Here is a 12,231-nt window from a genome sequence, read left to right on the forward strand (position 1 = left end):
TTGATATTGTCTCCATTTATTATGATGTTGCTTATTGGTCCAATTGTGAGGATTTTTGTTATCTTTATGTTGAAGTATAATTCATACTGAAAGCTGTAGTCTCTGATCTTCACCAGTAAGTCCTTCAAGTCCTCCTTGTTTTCAGCAAGCAGGGCTGTGTCATCTGCATACTGCAGGTTCTTAATGAGTCTTCATCCAATCCTGATGCCCCATTCTTCTTCATATAGTCCATCTTTTCAGATTATGTACTCAGCATACACACCAAATAGGTATGGTGAAAGGATACAACCCTGATGCATACCTTTCCTGATTTTAAACCACGCAATATCTCCTTTTTCTGTTTAAAAGACTGTCTCTTGGTCTACGTAAGGCACCGCATGAGCACAATTAAGTGTTCTGAAATTCCCGTTCTCTGCAATGTTATTCATAATTTGTTATGATCCACACAATCAAATATCTTTGCACACTCAATAAAACACAAGTAAACATCTTCCTCGTATTCGCTCTCACTCAAGATCCATCTGACAACAGCAATAATATTCCTTGTTCCACATCCTCTTATGCATCTGGCTTGAATTTCTAGCAGTTCCCTATCGATGTAGTGCTGCAACCATTTTTGAAATATCTTCAGCAAAATTTTATTTGCATGTGATATTAATGATGTTGTTTGATAATTTTCGCATTCTATTGGATCACCTTTCTTTGGACTGGACACAAATATGGATCTCTTTTAGTCGGTTGGCCAGGTAGCTGTCTTCCAAGTTTCTTGGCATAGACACGTGAGCACTTCCAGGATTGCATCCGTTTGTTGAAACATCTCAACTGGTATTTCATCAATTCCTGAAGCCTTGTTTTTTGCCAATGCCTTCAATGCAACTTGGACTTCTTCCTTCAATACCATCGGTTCTTGATCATTATGCTGTCTCCTGAAATGGCTGAACATCGACCAATTCTTTTTGGTACAGTAACTCTGTGTATTGCTACCATCTTCTTTTGATACTTCCTGCCTCATTCAATATTTTCCATAGAATCATTAAATATTGCAAGCCAAGGCTTGAATTTTTCTTTCAGGTCTTTCAGTTTGAGAAATGCTGAGTGTGTCCACCACAGGTAACCCTGCTAGTATTTGAAATTCCGGTGGCATAGCTTCTAGCATCAAGCAACACTCAAGCCACCACAGTATGACAAACTGACAGATAAAGTCGTGGGATGGAATATTAGGATGCTTAGTTAAAAACAGAGATAGACTGCACTTGTGGGTGATTTTATACAATGGCTAATGAAGAAGGCCATAAAAAATTAATTTTACTTGGAAAAAGGCATACACATAGCCCTACTGCAAAGCTGGTAAATGGTTTTAGTCCTTCCTACTGACAGAAGGGAAACCCTGGTGGCGTAGTGGTTAAGTGTTATGGCTGCTAACCAAAAGGTTGGCAGTTAAAATCTCCAGGAGCTCCTTGGAAACTCTATGGGGCAGTTCTACTCTGTCCTATCGGGTCACTATGAGTTGGAATCGACTTGACGGCAGTGGGTGTTTTTTTTTGGGCACTAATAGAAGGGTGTAGGTACACATACAAGGAACCCTGGTGGTGAAGTGGTTAAGAGCTCGGCTTTTAACCAAAAGGTTGGCAGTTCGAACATAACTAGTGATCCTTGAGAGAAAGGCCTGGTGATCTGCTCCTGTAAAGATTATTGTTGTTAGGTTCCACTGAGTTGGTTCCGACTCATAGCAACCCTACGTACCACAGAAAGAAACACTGCCTGGTCCTGTGCCATGATCACAATTATTGTTATGCCTGAGCCCACTGTTGCATGCACTGTGTCAATCTATCTCATTGAGGGTCTTCCTCTCTTTTGCTGACCCTCCACCAAGCATGATGTCCTTCTCCAGGGACTAATCATTCCCGACAACATGTCCAAAGTATGTAAGATGAAGTCCTGCCATCCTTGCTCCTAAGGAGCATTCTGGTTGTACTTCTTCCAAGACAGATTTGTTCCTCCTTTCGGCAGGCTATGGTATATTCAATGTTCTTTCCCAACAGCACAATTCAAAGGCATCAATTCTTCTTCGGTCTTCCTTACTCACTGTCCAGCTTTTGTATCCATATGATGTGACTGAAAATACCATGGCTTGTGTCAGGCGCACCTTAATCTTCAACGTGACATCTTTGCTCTTCAACACTTTAAAGAGGTCTTTTGCAGGAGATTTTCCTAGTGTAATGTGTCTTTTGATTTCCTGACTGCTGCTTCCATGGCTGTTGATTGTGGATCCAAGTAAAATGAAATGCTTGACAACTTCAATCTTCTTCCCGTTTATCACGACGTTGCTTACTGGTTCAGTTGTGAGGACTTTGATTTTCCTTATGTTGAGGTGTAATCCATACTGAAGGCTATGGTCTTCGATCTACATCAGTAAGTGCTTCAAGTTCTCTTCACTTTCAGCAAGCAAGGTTGTGTCATCTGCATATCGCAGGGTGTTAATAAGTCTTCCTCCAATCCTGATGCCCTGTTCTTCTTCATATAGTCCAGCTTCTCAGATTATCTGCTCAGCATACAGATTGAATAGGAATCGTGAAAGGATACAATCCTGATGCACTTTAAACCTTGCAATACCTCCTTGTTTCTGTCCAAACAACTGCCTCTTGATCTATGTACAGGTTCCTCATGAACATAATCATGTGTTCTGGAATTTCCATTCTTCTCAATGTTATCCGTAATTTCTTATGATCCACACAGTTGAATGCCTTTGCATAGTCAATAAAACACAGGTAAACATCCTTCTGGTATTCTCTGCTTTCGGCCAGGATTCATCTGACATCAGCAATGTTATCTCTGGTTCCACGTCCTCTTCTGAATCTGGCCTGAATTTCTGGCAGTTCCCTGTCAATATACTGCTGTAGCCACTTCTGAATGATCTTTAGCAAAATTTTGCTTGCACGTGATATTAATGATACTGTCCGATAATTTCCACATTCAATTGGATCACCCTTCTTGGGAACAGGCACAAATATGGATCTTTTCCAGTCAGTTGGCCAGGTAGCTGTCTTTCAAATTTCTTGGCACAGACGAGTGAGCACTTCCAGCACTGCATCCATTTGTTGAAACATCTCAACTGGTATTCCATCAATTCCTGGAGTCTTATTTTTCACCAATGCCTTCAGTGCAGCTTGGACTTCTTCCTTCAGTACCATCGGTTCCTGATCAGATGCTACCTCTTGAAATAGTTGAACGCTGACCAATTCTTTTTGGTACAATGACTCTGTGTATTCCTTCCATCTTCTTTTGATGCTTCTTGCATCGTTTAATATTTTCCCCATAGAATCCTTCACTATTGCAACTCTAGGCTTGAATTCTTTCTTCAGTTCTTTGCTTGAGAAACGCTGAGCATGTTCTTCCCTTTTGGTTTTCCATCTCCAGCTCTTTGAACATGTCATTATAATACTCTGTCTTCTCAAGCTGCCCTTTGAAACCTTCTGTTCAGTTCTTTTATTTCATCATTTCTTCCTTTTTCTTTAGCTGCTGGACCTTCAAGAGCAAGTTTCAGAGTCTCTTCTGATATCCATTTAGGTCTTTTCTTTCTTTCCTGTCTTTTTAATGACCTCTTGCTTTCTTCATGTATGATGTCCTTCATGTCATTCAACAACTCATCTGGTCTTCAGTCATTAGTGTTCAATTCATCAAATCTGTTCTTGAGATGGTCTCTAAATTTAGGTGGGGTATGCTCAAGGTTGTACTTTCACTCTCATGGACTTCTAATTTTCTCCAGTTTCAACTTGAACTTGCATATGAGCATCTCATAGTTTGCTCCACAGTCGGCCCCTGGCCTTACTCTGACTGATGATATTGAGCTTTTCAATTGTCTCTTCCCACAGATGTAGTTGATTTGATTCCTGTGTATTCCATCTGGCGAGGTCCATGCGTATAGTTGCCATTTATGTTAGTGAAAAAAGGTATTTTCAATGAACAAGTCATTGGTCTTGCAAAATTCTATCATTCGATCTCTGGCATCATTTCTATCACCAAGGCCATATTTTCCAAATACCCATCCTTTTTCTTTGTTTCCAATTTTTGCATTCCAATCACCAGTAATTATCAATGCATCCTGATTGCATGTTCAATCAATTTCAGACCACAGAATCTGGTAAAAATCTTCGATTTCTTCATCTTTGGGCTTAGTGATTGGTGTGTAAATTTGAATAATAGTAGTATTAACTGGTCTTCCTTGTAGGCGTATGGATATTATCCTATCACTGACAGTGTTGTACTTCAGGGTAGACCTTCAAATGTTCTTTTTGATGATGAATGTGATGCCATTTCTCTTCAAGTTGTCATTCCAGGCATAGTAGACCATATGATTGTCCGAATCAAAATGGCCAATACCAGCCCATTTTAGCTCACTAATGCCTAGGTATCAATGTTTATGCATTCCATTTCATTTTTGATGACATCCAGTTTTCCCAGATTCATACTTTATACCTTCCAGGTTCCAATTTTTAATGGATGTTTGCAGCTGCTTCTTCTAATTTTGAGTCATGCCACATCAGCAAATGAAGGTCCTGACAGCTTGACTCTATCCACATCATTAAGGTTGACTCTACTTTGAGGAGGCAGTTCTTCCACAGCTGTTTTCTGAGTACCTAACCTGGGGGGCTCATCTTCCAGCACTATATTAAACAATGTTCCGCGGCTATTCATAAGGTTTTCACTGGCTAATTCTTTTCAGTAGACTGCCATGTCCTTCTTCCTAATTTGTCTTAGTCTGTAGGCTCAGCTGAAACCTGTCCTCCATGGGTGACCCTTCTGGTACCCAAATACCAGTGGCATAGCTTCCAGCATCACAGCAACACACAAGCCCCCACAGTACAACAAACTGACAGACACATGGGGGCCTGTAAAGATTACAGCCAAGGAAATCCTATGGTCAGTTCTACTTTGTCATATGGAGTCACTATGAGTCTAAATCAACTGGATGGCATCTATCAACAACAAGCAGGGCTTGTGACTTGCTAGTCCTGGTTTGAAGCCCTGCTGAGAATTTGCATTTCCACCCCAGGTATACTGAATCAGAATTTACATTTTAACAAGACCCCCAGGTGATTCTTATGTATGATAAATTTTGAGAACCACTGTTGTACTAATGGTTCTCAGAACTGGTCCCTAGCCGGCAGCACTAACATAGCCTGGGAACTTGTTAGAAATTCAAAATCTCAGCAGTGGTTCTAACCTGAACTCACTGGTTCCAAGCCCTGACGATAAGATACACAAACACATGTAGGAATAGCCTAAAGAAAAATGTGGGGGATAGTGTGGGAGAGATCTCGGCTAAAGTAACAAGGATTGGTAAATGCCATGCAGGTTAAGACTGTCTTTTAAATCACTAATAAATCCTTTTACTTCATCCTCAGGGATTCCATTGCAAGGGCTCAACAGATAGGCACTGCAGCCAGGAATTATATCCTTTCTATCAGGAGGTACCAGCCCCTGGAGAAGGACATGTTTGCTAAAGTAAAGGGCCAGGAAAAAGAGGATGGACTGACACAGTGGCTGCAACAATGGGCTCAAGCACCCTGTCAAAGGCGGAAAATTTTCAAGATCTGGAAAAACAAGTCAGTCCTATCAAGTTCCAGCTTTCATAGGTTTCAGTGTACTTAGGAAAGCTTGACAATCCTGATTCTTCCCTTACCTTGGTAGGAAAAAACTGCCACAGTCTTCACTGTTAAGAAAACAGGATCAGTTAGCAGTTGAGGGTGTTCGCTTAACAAAAGGCAGAAACCTAGTGAGGGACAGTACATGTAAGAACAAATATGAATTGAAACTAAAAGGTTTTAATTCTCCCTGAAGCACTCCCTGGGTGGTGTGTTCAACTACTAGCTGGAAGGTTATTCATTCAAATCCACCCAGAGGCGCCTTGAAAGACAGGCCTGGAGACCTGCTTCCAAAAGGTCACAGCCTTGAATATTCTATGGAGTAGTTCTACTCTGCCACACACGGGGCTGCCATAAGTTGGAATGAACTGGACAGTAATTAACTACAACAACAACAACAACTAACCTAAAGGTTGGTGGTTGGAACCCAACCAACAGCTCCAGCAGAGAGGCCTGGCAGTTTGCTTCCATAAAGATTACAGCCGAGAAAACCCTATGGAGCAGCTCCACTCTGTAACACATGGGGTTACCATGAGTCAGAATCTACTGAGCTGAAATGGGTACGGTCTTCTTTTTTTCCTTATTGAAAATAAGGGAAGAGGATCCCCCTCCTCCTCCGTTCGTTCAGAATTCACTTTAGAGAACTTGTAATTGTAAAATAATTTCTCTCTTTAAAAAGCGTGCAAATTAAAGATGTTTCCTCAAAGACCTGGGAGCCATCCCTTTTGAAATATAATCATCAAGGAAGATCATGTCCCTAACCTCCCAGTTTCCTGGAAGGAGATTAATATAACATCATGTGTCCTGCCATAAAGATACTAGGAAATTAGCAATTTTATCTTCAATGCCTATGAGTTCAAATTCCACTCCGTGGTACCTAACAACAACATCTTGAATTCATGAATATAATAGGTTGTATACACTCCCGATATAAAGGGTCAAATTCCTTTATGTCTTTGCATCATATTCTGGTTTAATGCTTATTCAATTAATAAAAAAAAAAAAAAAAAACACTTTTCTTTCTCTTCTATTTTTGTGGAGAGGTTTTCTGGGTTGGGAGTAGATTTTGTTTTTAGTAACTTTTTCCCAACATATGGTAATAAATTCTTAGGCAAAAAGCAAGGCAGAGAGAGAAAGAGCTGTCAGACCTGGAATCAGAAGACCTGAGTTCTAGATTCTGGATCTTGGAACTGTAATGAAACACCTTGTGTGAGTTACTTCTGTGTCTTAATTACCTCATTTGCCACATGAGAGTACAGGACTAGATGACCCTGAGAGGCCTCCTTAAAGTAGCATTCATTTAAAAAAATCAATCAAATATAGACCCTACCACACCGTCTTTTTCCTTACCATTTAAATAATCATTCATTCGCACCTTTATTTATTCAGCAAATATTTATGAAACACCTACTGAGTTGTAGGTCTCATATCTTGATGACACAAAAGTGAACAAGATATACCCTATACCTCCCCAAAAGTTTACTGCCTAGGGGTAGGAATGAGGTGAGGTGGCAGTACCAAGAAGACAAAGCTGAGTAGATAAGCAGGAATCAAGTCTAAAAGGGCTTTATATACCACATTAAGAAATGTGGCTTTTATTCTGAGGGCATTAGGAAATAGTGACTGTTTTTTCATTATGGGGTGATATGATCAGATTTGTTCTGTGATACTAGGTGCACACTGGACTGGAGAGAGACAAACTTAAGCCCTGAATTGCTGTAATACCATCCAGATCGGAAAGAAATAGGCTGGTTGTAAAGTGATGGATCAAAGGACTTGGCAGGTGATTGGATGTGGAAAAGAGCATGAGAGGGATTGACACTCTGACTACTGTCCTAGAATACTTGTTGGGTGAAGCTGCCATCCACTGAAATAAAGAAAAGAAATAAAGCAGATTCTGGTGGGAAAAGAGGAGAAAGAGCGATGGAGGAGAGGAGGCATGAATTATGGAGAAGATGCTAAGTTTGGTTTGGGGACTTTGGATTTTTTTTTTTTTTTTTTTTTTACGGAAGCACAGCAGAGACACTGGATATCTAAGTTTGGATCACCCTTCTCAGAATGAAATAAGTTAGTTCTCATTTTGAATCATTAAAGATTCTCTCACCAGTGGTTCTTAACTCTTTTTAAGTTATAAAACCCATATGAAAACTTTAAAGGTTACAGATCCTCTCTGCAGAAAAATGTACATATGTATAGATATTCAGAGGATTCGTGAACCCCTAAAGTCCATCACGGAATGGCAGGGTTCCAGGGATTTCAGGTTAATGATGTCTGCTGGAGGCAGAAAGAAGGCAGTGCTTCATAGCAAGTAACTCAGAGTTCTTCACTCTGAGTAGATAAGGCAAATGTACAAAATGGTTTGATTGTTCAGAGTAAAGAGTTCCCGCAATGCCAAACAGCAGATGTGGCAGAAGATTGGCTGATGCATACGGGGTACAAGGCACTGAAAAGTTATGTAACTTGTCCAAGATCACATAACAAGCAAGTGGTAGAAGTAGATTTTAAACCCGCATCTGTCTTACTCTAAGCCCTTGGCTGCTACAGATAGCTACTTAGATTAAGTCTGTAATTGTCTTCTGATAGACTGAAAGTTCAAAATAGTTACATACAGAAAGATAAGTGTTCTGTTGGGTTATTTTTAACACCAGTATTAAATTTTACATTGCTAGAATTAATTTTATTCCATTCTAGATTTTAATAATCTCATTATATAATTTTTTCTAGTGGAAGAATGATATTCACGGTTGAGTATGGCCATTATTCATCTCACATTTTCTTTGACAAACTTTATTTTAAAATTCTGCACCATTATTCCCAAACCAATAAAATACCTGAAAAAGCCAATATTTCAGTATCCAGACTCTGTACCAAAAGCAGCACAAATACAATACTCAGGAAACACGGTCACGACAGGAGCTGACGTACAGAGGTCCACAGCACACCTAGATGTGTGTGGGTGTACCCGCGGGGAAGATCACAGCACGGAAACATTGGAGAACCACTGCATGAGAAGTACCAGATTTTGATCTAGTAAATCCTATAACAGTTTATTACCAGAAATCCGTATTTTTAACACGTAACAAGTTAACTGACTGGAGCCCTAGGGGCGCAGTGGTTAAAGAGCTCTGCTGCTAACCAAAAAGTTGGCAGTTGGAATCCACCAGCCACTCTGCAGGAGAAAGATGTGGCAGTCTGCTTCTGTAAAGATTTCTAGCCTTGGAAACCCTATGGGACAGTTCCACTCTGTCCTATAGAGTTGCTATGTGTGGGAATCAATTCCATTGCAGTGGTTTGTTTTGTTTGTTTGTTTGTTTTAACAAGTTAACAAGATCTGTGGGTGACCCACAAGCACAGTGCATTTGGGGAGCTCACATTTCGGAAGTGATCCACATATAAAAGTTAGCCACTATGCACTTTCTACTAGAGATCTTTGAAATCAGTTATTTACTGAAGTTTGAAAAACACCACATACAGGTACTTGTAGAAAGAGGTGATCTAGTGATGCAAGCCCTTTCATGAGGACTTGTCCTGTGCACAATGGCAGTATTTTATTCAGTAAAACATTCATTTCTCAAATGGACCAGAACATTTTCTGTCTCAAATTCTAATCAGCCAGTGTGCTTATTAAACCAGATGGCTCGGCAAGTGGAATGGAGGTCACGCATGCACTGCATCGACTGCGCTGAAATATATGGAGAACAACGTGGGTGGTAACCGTCAATCACCGGTGGCAGCTAGCCTTCTCTCGGAACCACCACAGTCTCTGAGGTCATGTGGTATTGAAACTCACTTAAGCGACAGCAACAAAAACTACTGTTGACATGATTTAATTAGGAGCTAATACACAATTTTTTTATTCCCAAAGTATGCTTTTAATTAAATAAAGCATTTTACTTTGCATCATAAGCTATATACAAGACTACATATATATTTTACATATTCTTAAAGTTTGTAGAATTAGTGTCCACCAAAGAGAGCGAACTCAGAATGGACTTGGGTGAAGAATAATTAAGGAGGAGAAGACTTTAAACAGTTTCTAAATAAACAACAGTAAATGAAGACTGAATGAGCCAGGTAAGAACTTATTTAAAATTATCAAACATGGACGCAGAAGATAGTGTGTTAGGAACTCTGCTGGCCATAAGCTTGAATTCTGTACTTTAATATAATCATATAGATTCCAGAAAAAATGGGCTCCAAACAAGTAAAATGAATTGTGAAGTCATGAAATACTGGGCAACCTCACACATCTTTCTGAGAAAGTTCAATATGCTTCTAGTTATAATAGCTGCAAAACCTCCTTAAAGTGGCTTTGGGGGATGGCTCAAGGATTACGCATCACTGAAACCTCCCACCTCCTCCCTTGCAGCACTTCCTTATTAATAGCTCCATGCTTTGAGAGCCCACTCAAAATTTGAAACATTATTTTCCTCATGGATTACTTCATACATTGGCATAAAAATCCATTTTCTAGACGATGAAATGGTATTCTTACCTGCTTCACAGCTGGGCCCGGTGAAGCCTTGTGGGCAAGCACACACATTAGCTGCAATACAGGCTCCTCCGTTTCTACAGCCATCTTTGCAAAATGCTAAAATAATTCAGATACATAATCTCAGCACCTTAGAAGCAAGTAGTTCAAGATACTCCAAAACCAACTTATCTTTTTTTCTCTCAGAGATATGAACAATGAATTAGGAAAGCTGTTATATTTTCATATTTATATAATGCTTTTTATCCATATAAGAAACATAATTTGTAAAGCAATGCTTTTTTCAATGTTAAATATTTCACCTCTAAATAAAATGCTTAAGTTTTTTTTAACAAATAAACAGTAACTGTATATAACATAAAGTACATTAAAATGCAGATTGCATCTCACCATAACAACGCACTTGAAAATAAAACTAAAAAAAAATGTCAGTCATCCTAGAAGTTTTCTTAAGGAGCAAACTACCATCAAAAGAATGAAACTAGGAAATAGGAAATATCTGAATTCCATGGGGCTGTGACCATTCTACTCATTGGCCAGAACCAAAAACTTGTTGCGTTGCCATTGAATTGATTCCACCTCATAGCAACCCTATAGGACAGAGTAGAACCGCCCCATAGGGTTTCCAACCCAAGGAGCAACTGCTGGATTTGAACTACCGACCTTTTGGTTAGCAGCCCAGCTCTTAACCACTGCGCCACCCACTGGCCAAAGTACTAAAATATTAAGGAAACACCTGGTCCTTCAAAATTTTCTAAACTAGTCCTTATCCAATAGCAAAAAAGAATTTGCTATAGCGGTATTCAGGAAAAGCCTTACATTCTACTGCTAAGAATAAGTCAGGACCCAGGATCATGGGCATTGCAAAGGCATGACATAGACTACTGTAGTAGAGTGGGTTTGGGAGTGAGGGGACATGTCTTTCTTGTGAGTAGGAAAAGGGGTCAATGCCTGAGCCCCCTCAAAGGTGATCTATATTACCCTCAAAGAAGGTGAGAAAAATGAGACGGGTGAGACTGACTTCCCTTAAGAATTTCTGCTTCAACTTCAGTTTAGCCTTTGTCTCTGTAAGGCCCAGGGGCTGCTCCCCGAGCCTGACAAGGCCTGTCATAGATGAAACTAGATCAGCTTGGTTCTAGGTACTGAAGCAAAAGCTTTTTCTCCTGTTTTCTGGCATGTGCTTCTTCTAATTAGTTAAGATGAACTTTCTTTATCCTAGGCAAAAAGCATATCCAGATCACCAAGGATTTGCACAGGGATTTTGTATTTAAACTTCATCAGTAATAAAGGGTAGATCTACCTGACCATGTTTGCCAAGCATATCGTTCTTGGAGTAATACGCATAGGACTCAACAATTTAAATCCCACACCTAAACTATCTACTGCTCAGCTTCTTTTTCCCTATTCCCAACAGAGCTGCACACAGGAACTAGAAATTCTTTATTCAGGCCACATGTAATTAAACTTCCAAATGGAATTTATAGATTCTTGAAAGATTTCCTTCCTTCAAAGGTAAGAGTTATCTGTCTGCATCTGTTCATGAATTCAAAGTTCTTTATGCCATATACTACTATTTGCATTAAATTGAAGTCAGAGTCAAATAGACTCTGAGAAAAGAGAGAGAAGCTGTGGAGCTCTTTGATGAAATCTTAAGTCCAAACTCTCCGAATATCTGGATGCTTTGGGAAAGTCCTAAGGGTTCATTTATACTGTTCTATGGACTCTATTAGTCTGGTGTTTCTTGGTATTTATTTAGTTTTACCAAGCAAGTCTTTATAGGATTTGAACACCAAAATGAGTAGGCCTTCTTCACAGTGATCTGTATAATAATTTCCATAGACTTCTTCACGCTAGAGTCATCCTCTGGCCCAGATATATCTGGCTCTAACCTGCTGTTGTAGACAAGGCCATAAGATTCATGGTTGTGGTGCCACTATATTATCAACTATTTCTTGTTATTTCCTACCTCCAACATATACAATATTGTAGTATATTGAGTGCAGTGAACTACAAATAGTTTGGTAGGGATAAAGGGCACAGTTCATTTCAGGAATGAGTGGTTTTGCCTAAACTAGACAAATCACAAGTAAATCT

The 12,231-nt window shown here is 39.7% G+C and overlaps 1 protein-coding gene across 4 annotated transcripts in view; it reads right to left on the bottom strand.

Moving 5' to 3' along the window:
* Nucleotides 1-12,231, bottom strand: part of NELL2 (neural EGFL like 2) — a 485,920-nt gene that overhangs the window by 116,114 nt on the left and 357,575 nt on the right. For all 4 annotated transcript variants that reach the window (XM_049882891.1, XM_049882892.1, XM_049882890.1 and 1 more), the window contains exon 16: nucleotides 10,141-10,236. In XM_049882891.1, the coding sequence (XP_049738848.1) occupies nucleotides 10,141-10,236 (96 nt within the window). The remainder of the gene's footprint in view (nucleotides 1-10,140; nucleotides 10,237-12,231) is intronic.

This window comes from Elephas maximus, chromosome 4, assembly GCF_024166365.1.
Source record: "Elephas maximus indicus isolate mEleMax1 chromosome 4, mEleMax1 primary haplotype, whole genome shotgun sequence".
In the NCBI taxonomy this organism is placed as follows: domain Eukaryota; kingdom Metazoa; phylum Chordata; class Mammalia; order Proboscidea; family Elephantidae; genus Elephas; species Elephas maximus.